The sequence below is a fragment of the Echeneis naucrates genome, chromosome 12, assembly GCF_900963305.1.
Source record: "Echeneis naucrates chromosome 12, fEcheNa1.1, whole genome shotgun sequence".
NCBI lineage: Eukaryota > Metazoa > Chordata > Actinopteri > Carangiformes > Echeneidae > Echeneis > Echeneis naucrates.
In genome coordinates, this window is record NC_042522.1 from 3,655,970 (window position 1) to 3,674,636 (window position 18,667).

Here is an 18,667-nt window from a genome sequence, read left to right on the forward strand (position 1 = left end):
TTACTCTGCGAACTTCACCGTCCTTCATCACCTCACAGCCGCCCGAGGCACAGGGAAGCAGTCAACCTGAAATGGGAGGCAGCAATACTACATGAACCCAATGAACCCAGCCCCCCACCCTCCCAGTCCTAAGAATACCTCAGTTAAAGAGACACGGTTCACAGGGAGACCGTGGAGACTGAGTTTGAATCCAGATCATTTCAGGATAATCTAAACACATCTATCATTTATTGATCTATGGGAAAATTCTGCAAGTTAATTACGCATTAAACATAAACAGCTTCATTTGAGTATAACGACAATCAGATGCTCTACATTTTCACGATGACACCGGCTTTTATGCAAGTTGTCAATAAAATAATACATTTACATTATGAGCTACTGATTAATAACCACTTCCCCAAGTGATCAATGTTATTTTCATTCATTCATCTTCTGGAGCCAATCCCAGCTCACATCGGGCGAGGGCGGGGTACACCCTGGACAGGTCACCAGTCCATCACGGGGCCAACACACAGAGACTAACAACCACTCAGACCCACGGACAATTTAGGCTAACCCAAACGTGCATGTCTTTGGACGGTGGGAGAAAACCAGAGGAAACCCACGCAGGCTCGGGGAGAACATGCAAACTCCGCACAGAAAGGCCCCAGGCACCAAATTATTATTATTATTATTATTATTATTATTATTATTATTGTGGGGCAACAGCGCTAACCAGTTTAGCGCCGTTAATGCTATTTATTAATTTACATTATTCTTATCATTTTAAAATGAAGGCAGGAAAAAACTGTCCCACTTAATGACAAACCTAAGGTTATTGAAGATTTGATGATCATTTACGTCCAGCACAACCATTCACTTCATGTGATCACCTCAACGAGATGTTTTCTTTCATTAACTATCTTCTCACCACTTCTTTGATACTACAGCTAATTTAATATATTTCACAGTCAATTTAAAATCTTAGCCGTATATCTCCACATTCAACCGTTACAGTTCAGTATCTCTCTTCTGGTTTCCACCAGCTCCTCTCACAATATTAAAGACCAACTCATCATTAGAATAAACACTCACTGGCTTAAATGAGACCTCGTACTTCTAAGACCAGTTTGGCTCAAGTGCCACTGCTCCCACTCATCATAGTTGTACATGAATTCAGATTTGACATTGCCAATGGGCGATTCCTCTGCTTGCTTGAGTTATGAGTGAAACTTTTTATTTAACATGCATTGGCGTCTCATTAATGGTACACGTTAGTGTGAACTGTGTTACATTCCTATATGCAGAAAACACATGGTACTGTACCAGAAATCGCAATGACAACATTACGTTGTAAAATCTGTGCAGAAATAAGCCTCCTCCACTAGAGGGCAGTATGGCAGAGACAGAGGCCAGCTGCTGCAAGATACCTCAGTCTGAAGATCACGTGTGACATGTTCAGAGAATGTGGTGATATGTGACTTATACAAAGCAGTTTAGAATATCCACATACACATAAGTTTGACTTGTCACTGTCTATAATGATGTACTTCTTAAAAGTTCATGTGAAAGCAAAGAAAGATATTATTCCATGGTCTAGTTTAAAAATTATTCACAGAGACATTTGTCTTGGTCTCTTTCACTGCTCCAGAAAAATAGTACATGAACAAAGGATTAGCTTTAAATCCTGTAACACGAACCCTTGGTGTTAACTGTGCAGCCCAAATCAGTCTCGATGTTAACTCAGCCTTGTCTTATTGTGGCCTGTAGCCACCCAGCTGAGGCATGTAGCTGGAGGCTGGTGTTACTGGCAGCCAGTCTGGTGACTGCTCCTCTGTTGGCAATCTCTTGTCTAGAAGACAGAAGTTCAGAGGCTCATTCTGCTGTTCTGCCTCCAGCCGGATATTGCCATCTTTGTTCCCTGTGGCATGTGTGAAGCAGGACTGTGTGGGAAAATGCTGAGACTGTCTGCTCACCTCCTGCATGTCTGGGTTCTCTTCACAGTCCAGCAGGGGCTGTGTGGATTCTGACCGAGAGAATACCGCCTGCTGTGGTTGAGTGCTTGGGGTCTGCCCCTTGTAGCCACTGGAGGCCACTACAGAGGAGTACTGGATGGTGCTGGCTGTGGTGTCTGCAATGTCGCCCCCTTCATCACTATCAGACACGCTCTGGCGAGGTGAGGACATACAGGAGGAGCCACCAATCCCGCTGCTGTGCTCTTCAGACAGATACTTGTCCTTCTTCAGAGAAAGACTAGTTTTGTCCTCCTCAAACACACATTTAGCATCACAAACATCCACATTAAGCACACTGATGCCTGACAGACTATTTTCTTTAGGAGTCTCCGCCTGCAAGAACAAAAGAGAGAAACCCCAAATTATAATCAAACTGAAAACACCACCACTGTGCTACTACCCACAGTTGTCAATTGAAAGTCATCTACACTGCTTGAGGGCTCTGCAACTGCATTATCATGCATACAATGCTCAGCGTAAATGAGTACACCCTCTTCAAAGAGTAATATTTTAAACAATATCTCAATGAACACAAAAACTATTTACAAAATGTTGACAAGAATATGTGTTATGTTTTTGAACACCTGTTTAACTTATAACATGAAAGTAAGGTTAATAATATAATTTAGAGAACAAAATTTCCAGTTTTACTCAAATTAGGGTGATATAAAAATGACTACACCCCACTGAAAGTCTCTAGAGCAAAGCTAAATTTTAGATGCAAATGTCTAATTTAACAAGAATCAACCGAGTTGACTAAAAAGGGTATTACTTAACGAAAACCCCTTCCCATTTCACGTTGTCAGCAATGGCAGGACATGGAAGAGAAACATGACAAGACCTGAGAATGAACATGTCTTTACACCACAAAGTAAAGGCCGAATACTGTAGCAAAATTGGTACAAAAATACAAAAAAAGATGGAACTGCAACCATCTCACAGAGACGCCCAGGTAGTCCATGGAAGTTAACACCTCGGCAGGAGCGTCTTCTGATGAGAAGGGTTGAAGAAAATCAGCATGCAAGTTCAATGCAGTTATCTAAAGAAGTAGAAAGCCAAACTGGGGTGACTATTTCCTGTGACACAATACGGTGCACACTTCAGAGGAATGGCATGCATGGGTGCCGTCCACAAACAAAGCCTATCCTAAGGCCCAGGCACAAAAAGCCCGCCAGGGCCCATGCTGACAAAGATGAAGACTATTGGGACACTATACTCTGGAGTGATGAGACCAAGACAAATGTTTTTGGAACTGATGGCTTCAGAACTGTATGGCGTGACAAAGGCGAGAAACACAGAGAAAAAACACTACTGTAAGGCCACTGTTGGATTTCTGAAGAAGAACAGAAGAAGAAGAGGGTGAAAGTGATTCAGTGGCCAAGTATGTCTACTGATCTGAACCCAAATTAACATTCCAAATATGGGATATTCTGAAGGGAAAAGTTGAGCATCACTCTCCATCCAGCATCCAGTCTGTGAAAGAGGTCCTTCTTGAAGAATGCAAAAAGACAAATGTTGCAAAATGTCACCTACTTGTTCATTCCATGCCCCGAAGACTTGGTGCCGTCATAAAAAAAATCATGGAGGCAATACAAAGTACAAGATGTACAGTTTTTGTTGTGGGGTGTACTCATTTTTGCATCACCCTAATTTAAGTAAAACTGAAAATTTTGTTCTTCAAGTTATATTATTAACCTTACTTTCATGTTATAAGTTAAACAGGTATTTAAAAACATAAAAATATTCTTGTCAACATTTTGTAAATTTTTTTATGTTCACTGAGATATTGTTTAAAATATAACTTTTTGAAAGGGGTGTACTCATTTACGCTGACCACTGTATGTCTTAATGATTAACATTAGGGGTGTAACGATTAATTGATTCATCGATTTATATTCCTGTGATCCAACTGCATCGATCTGTGCTAGGCAAATTGGCATTCCGGATGACATATATCAATTAAAATTGTTTGAAATGGTAAAGAATCGGTTTTCATCGATATTTTGGAACTGCACATTGGATTTAAGCACAAAAATTGTACAGATGTATGTTTGTTGGTGTGTTTGTAGCAGTTTAGACACGTGAAACATTACTTGATTCAGTCTGCCTGTCTGTGACAGCATCGGCACGCGCCGACAGCAGCACGAAACTCAGAGCAACAACAAAACGCAGCATGGCGGAGGAGATGGCGTGAAAGGAATTTACAAACCACCTTTTCAATCCTGTGTGGAAACAGTTTGGCTTTTGCAAAGATGGGGGTGTTCTAAATAAGTCAGTCACTGTTTGTAGAATATGTAGAAGCCAAATAAAAAGTCTTTCCAACTATCTATTAAGGGGCCATGGGATTAAACAAAACACAGACAGTCCAGACACCTCTCCAGGAGAAATGTTGGGTGAACTTTATTTTTGAGATTTAAACAATATTTCTATGTTGAAAACAACAGCAGAAGTAGCAAATAAACCTACTGTTAATTCAACCTGAAAAAACGTTGGTTGCACTTTATTGTGCACTGTTTATATTGAAAATGAGAGCAGAAAGTTTACCTTCTGGTTGCACTTCATTGTTTGCTTGTTTATAATATCCATAATTAATTTGAACCTTATTTCCCTACAAGATACCACAGGGATCTGTGACACTTTGCCTGCACTGTTCAGTATCCTGGTATTTATTTCAGAGTCACACTGGTTGAATTTTTGGTGAAAAGGTTACTGAATCGATTTCAAGTCACTGTGTGGATCGAATATCAAATCGTTCCAAATGAAAAAAGATCATCCTTGAATCGAATCATTGTTAAAGTGAATCGTTACACCCCTAATTAACATGCTTACATGTTTTATTGTGGGCATGTTAGATATGAGACCTCTGGATCTACAGTGGTGCGAGCTGCATTGACCAGTTAGGTTTAGTAATGGATGAGCTCTCTGGGCCACTCTGTCCTCCACCTCACCTACTGATAGCATGCCTCTGGTACAGCGGCTTGCAGATTTGTATTTATCATCCAAAATCTGTTAGGACAATGAACTCACATGTCAAAAACCAGATCACACCCATTTAACTCTGAGTATTACCAACTTCTTATCAGAATAATTTTTTGGCCTCTTCCAGCCAATTTAGTCCACAGTCGTTAAAACACAGGTCTCTTCTCTGTCCCTGAACTTTAGCTGAAAACCTCAGGGTAAACCTGGTCTGCACTCAGGGTCCTAGGCTCTGAAGTAGCCCACCACCTGATGAAAATTGGATCTTATTTAGTATTATCTCTTTGTGCTGTTTGACTTAATTTTATTTTACTTTCTTTTTTTGAGGGAACCTTTGAGTTTACTGTTGTTATTACAATTTAATTTCAAACTACTATACAAACTGAACATGTGAAAATGAAGTTTACAGCAGAACTGATTAAATAGTTCTGTTCTGGATCCTCCTCTTGGGGAACTATCCCCTTATTGTGGTGAAAAGGTTTGTTGGTCCCAACAAACCTGGGAGCTGTGTTGATGGGAGCCATGTGCTCCTGGTAGTGTCTCTCAAGGAAAATTAGCCTCAGGTAAAGAGCCAGAAAAAGAATTCTCCAAAATAGGGAGAGGATGTAGGGAGGCGACCCTACCTGGAGCAAACCCAGGGTCCATGTCTGGTGCTTCCGCATGGGTGACATTGATAGTGATGAGCCTCGGCTACCCAGACCTGGGCGATTAGCTCAGGCTTCTTCTTCAACTATACACTGCTGTGTTGGAGTTTACCCCACTGGACCAGAGGGTCACCTCCCTGCGCTTAAAGGCAGGGGGAAAACTCTGACTTTTGTTGCCCACCTGCGTGTTGGACGGTCAGGTAAATAGAGGGGCAGAGCTGTCAACTGATCACCCTCTGGTGGTGAGTGGGGTCAAGTGACAGGTGAAAGCCCTGGGCAGACTTGGAAAGCCAAAACGAGTAGTGCAGGTAAACAGGGAATGTTTGGTGGAGGCCGATGTCCCGAGAAACCTTTGAAGGAATTTTTCTCGCATCCACATGGAGGTTGGGGGCATCGAACCTGGGTTCTTAAGATCCTGGGTGCGTCAATTGGCAGGAACCCTCAGACACTATGGTGGACACTGGTGGTCAGGGAAGCCGTCCAGCTGAGGAAGGAGTCCTTTAGGGACATGTTGTCCCTAGGGACTCCTGAAGTAGTTGTAAGGTACAAAGGGTCCCAAAGGGCAGCAGCCGCGAACTGCTCCCACAGCAGACAGTCTTCTGGAAGACTGTCCATCATCTCAGGAGGGGGAAACTGGGGACCATCCAAGCTGTGTACAGCAAGGATGGAACACTGTTGACCTCAACTTAGGGGGTTATAGGACAGTCGAAAGAGCACCTTCAATAACTTCTAAACCCCAGTAATCAATCCTCTGTAATGGAGGCAAAGCTGGAGGATGTTGGAGAAGCATTGTTAATTCCCTGGGTGAAGTCACTGAGGTCGTTAAATAACTCCACAGTGGCAAAGCACCAGGGGTTGATGAGATACCTCCTGCAATGCTGAAGACTCTGGTTGTTGAGGGGATGTTTTTTTTTGACAAGCATTTCAACATAGCATGGAAGACTCGTTTCCTGGGATTGTTGGCCTCCACCAGGGCTGTGCCTTGTCTCCAATCCTGTTTGTGATATTCATGGGCAGGATTTCAAGTTGCAGCCAGAGGATCTCATGGTTGCTTTTTGAAGATGATGTGATCCTTTTGGCACCACCGTCCTTAGATCAGCAGCACTCATTGGATCGGTTTGCAGCCAAGTGTGAAATGGCAATGATGAGGATCAGCACCTCTTAATCTGAGATAGGGTCAGAAGCTCAGTCATCTGGGACAGACTCAGAATAGAGCCACTGCTCCTTTGCGTGGAAAGTAGTTAGTTGAGGTGGTTCGGGCATCTGACAAGGATGCCACCCGGGTGTCTCCCTAGGGAGGTGCTCCTGGCATGTCCAACTGGTAAGAGACCTTGGGGCAGACCCAGGACCAGGTGGAGAGTTTCAGATATCTCCTCATTTGCCTGGGAGCACCCCAGGATCCCCCAGTCAGAGTTAGCCGAAGTTGCCAGAAAAAAGAAAGCCTAGGGCTCCCTGCTAAGCCTCCTCCCCCGGCAACCTGATTTCGGATAAGTAGTTTAAGATGGACAGATGAATGGATGTTATGTATTCTGATTCTGTGTAGGTTTCATAATCAATAAGAAAAGACAACCTTTTAGGACCACTTGCTACATTAGCATGTGCGGACTGTGTCGAATTTCTCTTTCACTCATGAAACACAATGGTCAAGAGTGTGAGACATCTTCTGACCTATAAGACATAAGTTCAGGTGACAGGAATAGTCTGATGGGGCCTATATCATGGATTTGTTCAACCACCTGCTCCCAACTACAACTCTACTGCAGCCTAGTTGCAGAGTAATGGAAGTGTGTTGCAGCACAGCTGCAATGTGTTGGCAGTTCCAGTGGGACAGTGTCTGAGACCTGGGTTTGATAACTTGAGCTCTAGAATCCTATTCCAAGAAGTTGTGTGTAGGGTGTAAGGTAAACTGACTGTAGTGACTGTCTGTCAGTGCACAGCAAGTCTTACTTTTAAAGGATAATCAGGAGACCAGTTTCCAATGGTGCTCTCTCCAGGGTTTGGAATCTGAGGCCAAAAGTTCCTCTTGATCCTTTAAAACAGGAAACACTGAGAGGTCACATATAAGCTTAGAAGCCGAGTATATCACCATAATAATTATTTAACCAAATCAAATCAGATTTACTTATGTAACGCAAAATCATAACGAAGTTACATCATACATTTACATAAAGAGCAAGTCTAGACCAAACTCTTTATAAATTAGATTATTATTAACGTTTTCATTCACAGTGTATCCAAGTAATGGAATTTTCACTGTGGACAGTGATGGAGTGTTCAAAATCCAAGGTAATGCGTATGACATCAGGGATGAGGTACAGTGACCTGAAAAAACTGGAAGTTTGGTACAGCTTCAAAACAACGTGTTGAGGTGTTTCAGTGGAACTTACACATCTTTTTTGTAGACACAGAGCAGCAATGTCATAATAACAACAAAGAGAAAGCCAAGGCTTGCACCCACTACGATGAACTCAATCACTCCGTCTTCTGTGGGACAACAGAGAAGACATTGGGAGTAAGACAGTGAACTGCTCACAGCTGTTGTCACACCTACATTTAGTAAGCTCCTTTGGATTGTAGTTTCATATGATACATAAGATGTTCGAGATGTGTAATCTCCATCTCTTTTTTCTGTGCTTGGAGAAGCAGAGACTTGTTTGAATGTTGACAATGAGTAACTCACCATATTTCAGGGTAGTGAAGGAGTGAGTGGAGCCAATGGTCAGGCCTGCAATGGTTGAGGCTCCAATGCATATGTCATATTTGGTATTTCCTGACAGTGATGTCAGAGTGTATGAAGTGGTATTAGCTGGAACGACCACAGCTGACAAGCCAAACAGAAACTAAAAGTTAAGACATGGTCAACACCTCCTGCTCACTAACTCACAGTAACCATGTGTCACTACATACTGTGTTTCGTGTCACTGGAATAAAAGATTGTGTAGTTGGTGATGAAGCCTCTTCTCTCACGTGCGCTGATCTCCGTCCACACCAGCTCAGCGTGGGTACGTCCTGGTTTACCATTCAATCTAACATCGGGGCCTTTCAGTGGAGCTGCAACAGTAAGGGCATCACAAGTTAACTAAAAAATTTTAATGAAGTCTATGTTTGTCTATGCATGTGTGTCTGTGCATACATTTCTCATTTCTCGTTTTCTCTGTATGCGTTATATATGTGGACTTAACTCTGTCTTTGTTTATGTTTGTGTCTATCTCTGTGTAAGTCAGTGTGTGTGTTGGTGTATGTGCGTATGTCTATTTGTGTATATCAATCAGTGTCTGTGGGTGTCGAGCTGTGTGAATGTATGTGTGTGTGAAAATATCTGTGTGTATATGTATTGCTCTTTTATTGGATATGTGTCTGTGTGTGTGTGTGTGTGTGTGTGTCTGTGTCAGTTGATCAGCTGGTCGCATATCAGAGCAGTCTGTCATGAAGTCATTGCTCATGCCTGCAAATGTCATCTGAAATTCAGGGGTTGCTGTGACAAAGGCGTGAGGCACAGAGCCTAAAACAAGCCAATGTTTGGTTTGGCAAATAATAATAACTTTATTTATATAGCACCTTTAAAAATACCGGTTTACAAAGTGCTTCACAAAAAATATAAAAGACCAGTCACAATTGTATAAACTGTAAGAGATCACCCAAGCAATAGAACTACACGGGCAATACAAGAGCCCAACAACAACAGATTGAGACCAGGAGGACTCAAACTAAAATGCAGGGTGCAGTTAGTTAGCAAAAATAAATAAAATAAAATGACTAGCCCTCAAACTAGGGCTATTTATAGAAAAACAGTAACTCCTACGATAAAACTGACCAGACAGTGATTGCTACAAGTTCCTGAAGCAGTGTATGGCTTTTGGTGTGTCTAGAGTCTAAATTGTATTAGAGTGAATGGGAGAAATGGATGGTGGACCCATAGAGGTCCAGTGACTAGGTGCAGGGCCCAGAGGCACTAATGATCCAGTCTATCCAATATACCCTGTCCTCAATGTCAATGAGGCACTGACACAGAAAGTGTCTTTCCAGGACGATCTCCTTCTACTTCTAAAACCACTAAATGTTGTCTTTGTTTTAACTCTAGAAGACAAAATGACAACCTGTGTTAAATTCAATCACTGTGTGACACATTCACTGCTATGCCAATTTAAAACCAAATTTACTAAACAGAACAAGGACACACAGGGAAAGAAGAAGTTGCAGGTTATAAACATAACCCTGACCTTAAACTTTTAAATATAAAGCCTTTCTGTTAACTGAGTGTGTCACCTTACCTTCCTGTTCAAGGTAGGCCTCCATTTTTGCTGCCTTCCCAGGCCACCCAGAGTAGATGGGATACACAGACACGCTGTAGCAAACAAACCTCTTAAGGTTTCCTGGATTCAACATCGAGATCAATGATTAAAACAAGTGTCACAATGTTCGGTAAAAAGTAGGTGTTCAGTGTGAAGGCCATTAGGCCCACAGAAGTCTGTAGTTTGCTTTGTTATAGACAACAGCTGTAGTCCGTTTAGTTAAGAATAAAAAGATATAGCTGCATGTCTTTGTACCAAACTACTGTTTTCATTTTTCTCACAATAAGAAACATTATATTTTCATTCAAGATAAGAAAGAATTAATCGCAATTACTTCATAACAGCTGGCATATGATCAGAGTTAATCACCGAATCACATGAATTATTCACTAGAAGGGGTGTGTTAGTGCAATCAGTGAATGAATATTACTTTGTCTTACACGCAAGCAAACCACATCAATCTGCAAAACCAGTGATTCATTTCAGAAAGAGTGGATTTTATAAACGACTCTGTGAGCTGGCACATGCACCTTTAATGGCAGTAAGTCTGGTGCTTCTGTTCTCCCTCTGCCAGTCCACTTGATTGTCAGAAACCCACTCAACAACATATTCAGACAGAGCTGATTTGTTTGGGGGTTTCCATTCTAGCCACAGCTGGCCCCCCTGGGTCCAAATCCTCAGTGCCTCTACTGGGGAACGCTCTGAAACAAACATACACAAACATGTATTTTAGGTCTTTCAGGGCCCTCTGAATGGAGTCAAAGTTGTCAAACATATCATGGGTTCACTTAGATATAGATGTCTCACTCTCGCACACACACGCACGCACACCCGCGTTGTGTTGTTTGATATAACAGACAAGCTAATGTTGCTCAATGGCAAGAAGTTATTAAGGTATCAGAACACACAATGCATTGGTGTTACCTGCCTATGGGGCTGCATTCCGCAGGGTTCTGTACAAGGACCGATCGCTTTCACCTTATATATATGCTTCTCTTAGATAATATTATCCTGAGGCACAGCATCACTTTTTATGCAGATGATACTTGGTTATACTTGTCAATATAGCCACTTAAAACTAATTAATTGGTCAGACATAAAAGCCTGGATGGCCTGGTGGATGGTGGGCGTGGCTTTCGGAGTATGACGCTTTGCGTTCCGTCTCTATTACAGGACGCCCTGAGGATTTTCAATTTGATAATAAATGAAAGACAAGGTCCCTTGCTTGTTTTTGGGGGCGGGGCAGTTTGGGGATTTGTTTTTTGACATTTTTCTGTACAGAAAATGTACCGCACCGTGATTTCAAAACTATGGTATCCAAAGTGTGTGACTTTAGTGTACCATTATACACCCATTTCTTGGTATCAGCTCGCTAAACCCACTCATTTATCAGACTGCCAGATAGACAAGCGTGAATCATCATTCCAACAAACATGTTTCCAGTGCTCCAGAGGCCAATTGCAGTGTGTTCTACGACACTAGATCTGATGGCCTTGTGCTTACTGATGTAAGGATATAGTATAGCTGTCTGCCCTTGGAAACCCTTGCCATGAGCCTCCCAGCCCACAACTTTTCTGCTTATGGTAATTCCAGATTAGGTATAAAATTTTCAGCAGCAATCACCCAAGCATTTACAACATTTAACTGTTATGTGGTTTTGCACTTAGCGCCCTGCTTTATTGCAATGGGACTTAAACACCTGAAATCAAGGAATTCAGAGATGTGGCCAATGCTTTTGTCCTAATAGTTAATATATACATAAGATGGATACACAGTGGTCATAAAAGGAAGGATCTGGAACAATGCTCAGGTAGGTCATTGTTAAAACAGTGCTGTACCAAGTAAATATGCCCACACTATTACACCACCACCAATCTGAACCACTGTTACAAGGCAGGATGGATCCATGCTTTTATGTTGTTGACACCAAATCCTGACCATAGTCACTTAAATCACCGTTCTTCCCCATTGAACTTCAGCAGATTGTCGAGACCACATTTGATTTTTTTTTTTTTACATTTTCAGTTAACAATTAGTTGATAAGATATTTGCATTAACAATCTATATATCCCTATTAATGCACATTTTTGTGAAGGAGGCAGCTTTGAACACCTAAGCATTATCACGGAGACCTACCATGTCCTTTTTCAGGGACAACTAACGATGCTGTAGCAGACGCTCCCACCGAATTGACAGCAATGACTTCCACTTTGACAGACTTTCTGTCAGGTAGCTGAATGTCTTTCAGGACATCGAACTTTCTCTGGGTGGGGTGGTAATCTTCCTCTGACCTGTTGACTGGGATCCTCTCCCACTTCAAACTTCCATTCATGACTTTTCCCTTCTGGCCTTGGATTTTGATGTCAAACCCTATTATCCACCCATTGGCAAACACGGGATCCTGTCAGGACAAAGTCACACTCTGAAGGTTATGTGTCAATATCATGCAAGCTGGTGGAACACCTCAGAGTGTCAAATAAATGTAACTTTTTTAAAAATATTTGTGAACTCTGCAAGTCTTGAGCAGTTTGCTGGTCTTTGTGGGCTTCTGACTCAGCCCTATATTTGAAAGAATCACCACTGTAGCAGAACTCAGTGAATTAACTCTGGTTCTCTGTCAAATTTGAGATAGTGTCTACTCCAATTTCATTGACACAGACAACTGAATAATGACAATATCAGTTTATCTTAGTCAACTGCCAGCCCTTGCCGATTCATGTCCTCAGGTTTTGGTCTCTGCATCTCCTGTCTCCTACTATAGATTTTTATAATTATACTTGGACATGGTGAGTGGGCTGTGGCTGAAACCAAAGTCTAGGTCCATATTTAAAACATACTTGGTTCATTTACAACGACTGATTATAGGAAAAATTAGGAAGGACAGTATGTTAACTTTTTAAAATAATATTTTTTCAGGATTGTCCTGTTTTTTTTTTTCTTGATAAGTGTTACTGATAGTGAATGAAAGTGTAAATATCTATTTGCTTTGTTATTTGTCTAAAACCTGTATATGTTCAAACATCAGGACACCTGTAGCTCTTTAGACAGTAGGAAGTAGAAAAATCCTGTATTTTGAATGAAACAAAATTATGATATAAATTATATATGATAAATTAATGACTAAGCAGAACCTTCATATATATTTTGGGGGAATTTATTTTATTTAATCTTCCCATGGTTTTAAGGTTTCTTTGCTGTGGATATCGATTACCTCAACTGACCGAAACTCACATGCTTTTATTGGTGAGCGAAGCAACCTGTGAGTTAGACTAAAATTCTCTCCCAACCAGTAAAGATACAGTAAAAAGGATCACAATCTTCTTAAAGTATGTAACTGGAGTGAAACCAGGCTGCAAGGCATCAGTGGCCCAGACTCCATGCTACAATACTAAACTAGTCCTCCAAGAATAAAAATCAACTGCCTTCTGGTAGAATTAAAGGTGTATGTGCTACATTATACATTAAAATAAATGAGAATGATTTGTTACCAGTTTTAATAGCAGGGCCGGCAATCTGTAAGATAGACTTAAAATTTGTAGTTAAGATCAAAATAACACTGAATTTGAAGGTGGACTTGGTCTGTTGATTTTCTGTGTCTCTCATCTTTGATGATTTATGTTCAAAGATACGAAAATAAATTTCTACTCATATTAGTGTTTGTGTGATGTGCGCATTTACCTTACACACAATCTGCACTCGTCGTTCATTCATGGCATCACCCTGAGAAATTATTGCCCATAAATCTGGTTTACCTGTTGGCCCTGGGTCAGAGAAGAAGAGAAAGTAAACAAAAGCTTTTATTCTATGAAAAGAACAGAAAAATCATCACATTGTAGTTTTCTCATCTACAACTCAACATTAAACTGCCATTGTATGTGTATCTATGATTCTAGGGAACAAAACTATAAGGCTGTTTCAAAACATGCCTTCCAAACTTCATACATTGTGGTTCCTCATAGATTAAAAAAAACAACATTCTCTTGAGGCAATGAGAGGGTGGAGACAGGTGTGAAGAACTGAGGATTTATTCTATATCTATCACATAAAATAAACTGATGATTACAACGTGTACAAATCTGAACTCCTTCAGCTGCATATGTAAAAAAGTCTTAGTTTTTTATTTTTTTTTATTTACTGAATATCATGTGAAGAGAAAGTCATAATACTCACGGTCCTCAGGTGTTCTCTTGGTCACGCCATGAGTCCAGTCACTCCAATGACAATAGCTTTCTTTAGCATTTTTACAGCGCACCTGGGTGACATAGACTGTGTCTGGTTGAAGATTCTGGATTCTGAAGGACTGTATGTCATTGGAAGTCTCTCCACGAGGAACCTACAGGACGTTAAAAACAACAAAAAAAACCCCAGTAATTATGTAAAATAAAAAAAAGGATCAAGAGTAGCTTCTCTGCTCTGTTGATCAGAAATCAACATACAAAGATAAATGGCGGTCAAGGGGTTCAGATGTAAACTGCATCAAGATATAGACCCCACTTCTGGAGCAATGTGTTGTATGTGTTGTTCAATGAAGTTGTTAGGATTAGATTAAGTTTATAATTTTAGTTGGTTATGAATGTTTATTTCATTACATTGTAAATGTTTGCTTAGTCAAATAAATTTCTTTGTTAGAGAAATTGTCATAGCTCTGCGTTTCAGTTTTAATTAAAATTCTGTTGTACCTGGTGTACCAGTGTCCACTTGACTATCATTAGCTTCACGTGTTCTGTTCCTAATGTGATGTGGTTACTATGAGCAATTATTGTCAGAGGAAAGTCATACTTACATATGTCCAGCTCTGGGATGCATTTTTGCTGAACCTGATCTGATATGTCAATCCCATTAGTCCTTTATCAATGGGGCGGGTCCAGTTTATGAGCAGGGATGTGGGAAAACTCCGCTCTGAAATTACTCTGACATCTGCTGGAGGGTTGGTTTTCACTACAACCAAAGATACACCAAACTGTCAAAAATTATGATTATCATCAGCATTGCAGAGCAGAAGACACAAACATTAAGTGACCTTACCAAAACAATCAGATTCTTTCTTCAGATGTTCAGACTCCACTGCTCCCAGTTGATTATGAGCCACAACCCAAATGTCTAGCTCCATGAAGCTTGGGAACATACTGAAAGTGATTTGGGCTCTGTTTTCAGTTGTTGTCTTGTTAAAATGTTCTCCCGGTCTATCAAACAGAAAAAATAAAAAGTAAAACCTATGCAGAGACAGACAGTGATAGGGAGATAGGGAGACAGACACACATACACACACAGAGCGAAAGAAGTGTTGGCCAGAAAAAAGAGCTGTGAATCAGAGAAAAACATTTTTCAATATTTTCTAATCTGTTACAAAAAAGGCAGAAATAAAGCGTCTGTGTGCATCTAGCTCATGGTTTAGGTCATGTGATACAATCTCCATAGTTGAAGGAGTTAGTTGTGGGTCTTCTACAGTGATTATGGTCACCTAAGTTCCCTACCAAGTACCAGACTGCGATGTTGGTCGCTGATCAGGATCAGTTTGACCCAGAAATGATCAATGACCTACTATAAAATGTGTTACATATACCCCTTATTCCACTAGTGTGGGTTTCAAGGTAGACTTTTGTGTGGCTGATCTAACATGACACACAGGTTGCTAACTGAGTGGAGAATGAGGTCAGAGTGACAGGAAAGTACACAATAAGTGTCAATATCATCACAAACACAAGCTTTTAGTAAATTGTGTTAAGCAATAAAAAAAAAAAAAAAAGTATCAATATTTTTCCAAGTGGTTTAAAAATCAGGCAGCCTTGATGAACCACAAGAGTTGATTATCATCTGTAGGAGGACTCACAAGGTTACTGTTAGATACAGGGTGTATTTAGTGGGAACATCTTTGGTTTGACGTCCTACTGAATCCCAGCGACAAGTGATGATCGAAGAGATGTATATCTTTTCCTGTAGTGCTACACAGGTCAGGTTTTCAGGCTTCACTGGACGATCTGACAGGAGGAAAACACCAAACAACATGAGTTACTTGTATCTCAAAAAGCTCATAGTTCCCTATTGTCCTACTAGGTCACTTAGTAGGTCACCCAGTTCTATAAATGTAGGTTTACTTTTGGTTTCTGGAGTCTCCAAGAGCTGTCAAGGTCCTCTAATGTGCAACCAACTCCAGTTATCGCTCCAGGGGATAGAACCCCACACTAAACTTAAGATTAGGTTTAAAACCGTTCTCTTTATATTTATATCACCCTCCTACATGTCACTTCCCTTTTTGCTTTTCTCTACTTTACTCCCTCTCCTTATCTGGAAGTACTGAATTGCTGTTGCTCCAAGTTCCTGCTCAACACTGTCTGTCATTACTGACACATCTATTATCATTTCTCCTGTTACTTTAACTTACTGGTGATATTTACTCACAGGAGTCTTCACTCCTAGTCTCATTCTCTCTGCATTGCTCCATCTTGCTACTTCCCATCCTCTCTCTCCCTAAAATAGGCAGATCAAGGCAGGTGGCTCTGCCCAACCTGAGTCTGGTTCAGCCCAAGGTTCCTGCCTCTTAAAATGTAGTTTTTAATTGAAGTTTGGTTATTTATTTATTGATTGATTGATTGTGTATATATATTTTGTTTTAACTTTGTTATGATTTGGTACAATAACATTTGGACTTGATGGTCGTGACATAAAACAAGACTATCAAATTAAATCAAATTTACATTTTTTCACATGACATAGTTCTAAAGCCTGGGAAATTACAACTGGACACAGCTGACTAATACCAGTCCCTTCTAAAAACCAATCCACTTGTTAGCAAATAGGTATAAAAGGGTAAAAAACAAGGAAAACAAACAAACAAAAAAAACTTACAGCCTTTTTTCAGGAGGATCCCATGAATAAATCTTCCTTTGTTTAAGGCAATGCTGGCTGAAACCTCCTTGCACAGGCAAAACAACCACTCGCAATTTTCATTAGAGACACTGATGGTGACATTGAGAGCTGATCTGTTGACCTTGGTATACTGCTCTCTGGGTATAATGGTCTTGGACAGATTCCAGTAGAGGTCATCTGATGTAATCTCAGCTGTGTTGATGATCATGCAGGTAGCCGTGAAGGTGGTTCCCATCTCCAGAACTGGAGACTGGGGGGCTACCACCAAATGATTCTCATTTTCTAAGAACCAAAAAAAAAGAAAAAAAAAGACACACGCTGTCACTCAACAATCACAGTAAAACACTCATCAGCAACAATAGTGTTGAACATCCAGTCCATTAGTGATGAGCAGAGCAGGGCAACATTTAACAGGCAGGGGACCACTTGGTGTAAAAACCTACTACAAAACCCTTAACACACGGACACTCCAACATGGTGGTTAGCCTTAAAGCAAATCCAAATATCATAAAGGAAGAGGAGAACCCCACAAAAAAAGAGGTAGGCTTAGGGTAACTGTCCTAATGTCTCAGTAACAACTTGGATTAAAGCGTTTCAATGTGGTGCAGCAATTATCATTGTTATTAGCACCATTTGAGCTTTTCCAGCTGAAATGTTGCATCACAGTGAATATAGTCACTTCATGGTCACTTTTTGTAGACCTCACTCACATTCCAAAAGTTCCCATCAGGACAACCTTTACATATTTAGACAGTGGTTCCCTGTGGAGCTTGTATTGGGATGTCTTTGTTGGGCCATCACTGTAGTCACCTACCAGGGTTTTAAAGATAAGCAGGCTAGGAATACAATAACATTCAGAATACTATCCAAATATGGTTCTAACCCATGATTACTTCAGTAGGGGAGAAAATGAGACACAAATCAAATAAGAGAAAGTGATATTGCAGTTTAGTATCTTCACATATGGATGTTTACGCTACAGTTCAGCCTTTTTTGGAGTAAAAAATTTTAAAATGCAGTGATCCTCATGACGAACACAAAACCATTCTACTTACTAGTCCAGCATTGCTGTGTATACAGACTGTTGCTAACTTCGGCGAGAATGTATTGTTGAAGAGTTCAGTGCTAACTTGTGCTACATATTAAGTAATCTGTTGAGCAAAACTTGGGTCAGGGCCCCAACACTGCTGTTTTTCATTGAGTTTCTTTAGTGTAATACGCCCACTGACTTCTACATAACATAACTGAGGTGATCCCAGCTACAGGGTTAACGTACATTAGCGCTCATCCTTGCAGCTCTGCAGTAGGAGCGAAAATTGTGAAACAATACTGACCACCTCTGGTGAGTAGAGCAGAGAGGAAAGCTAACCACAACAGCTGGAGTACTCTCGCAGAAACCATGATGACGATGGGCTGTAAAGATTAAGAGAGGTTCAGTTGAAACACTTAATCCTTACCAACCTTTGGCTTCATGTAACGGTGCGGTTATCTCATTACCGTGCTAGTTTATGGTGGCTAGCGTACAAACTTATTTACAGTAATCAGCATTGAAAATGATATATTTGGCCCAACAATGTCATCCTCATCATCGCCATATTGTTTCCGCAGTCAAAAGAAGGCCGTTAATACTCACCTAACTGGCATCAGCTATGGTCCCTGTTTAATATTTGTTAAATAATACCATGTCTTCTTGTGGCTAAGACCAATAATGGCCGAAATGCTAAATATTTGAGATACAATTGTCACTTCTTTGTAATTCTCTAGTAGAGCCTCCCACTTCCCGTCAGTTGACACTTAAGGCGGCGCTGTTCCAGATATCCTCGGTCTCACCGACTCCCTCACAGTTGACAGTTCACTCTGATACTGAAAGAGAACGTCGAGATCGGCTTTG

General features: G+C 40.8%; 1 protein-coding gene across 3 annotated transcripts; it reads right to left on the bottom strand.

Annotated features, from left to right (window-relative positions):
• Positions 1 to 12: 12 nt before the first annotated feature.
• On the bottom strand, positions 13 to 18,649 carry il6st (interleukin 6 cytokine family signal transduce). 3 transcript variants are annotated; one of them, XM_029514999.1, is made up of 17 exons: positions 18,410 to 18,649; positions 18,111 to 18,189; positions 16,756 to 17,058; positions 15,740 to 15,887; positions 14,935 to 15,092; positions 14,693 to 14,847; positions 14,080 to 14,242; positions 13,588 to 13,670; positions 12,046 to 12,310; positions 10,440 to 10,610; positions 9,889 to 9,990; positions 8,525 to 8,668; positions 8,298 to 8,438; positions 8,005 to 8,101; positions 7,565 to 7,646; positions 1,959 to 2,330; positions 13 to 66 (listed from the first exon to the last, which is right to left on the bottom strand). In XM_029514999.1, exons 2-17 carry the CDS (start codon positions 18,175 to 18,177, stop codon positions 28 to 30), a joined length of 2,490 nt encoding a protein of 829 aa, XP_029370859.1. In that variant the 5' UTR covers positions 18,178 to 18,189; positions 18,410 to 18,649; the 3' UTR covers positions 13 to 27. The 3 variants fall into 3 exon arrangements, with proteins under 3 accessions (XP_029370859.1, XP_029370858.1, XP_029370857.1); XM_029514998.1 differs by lacking the exon at positions 13 to 66 and adding an exon at positions 264 to 1,834; XM_029514997.1 differs by lacking the exon at positions 13 to 66 and having other exon boundaries at positions 267 to 2,330; positions 18,410 to 18,648.
• Between the last annotated feature and the right edge of the window lie 18 nt (positions 18,650 to 18,667).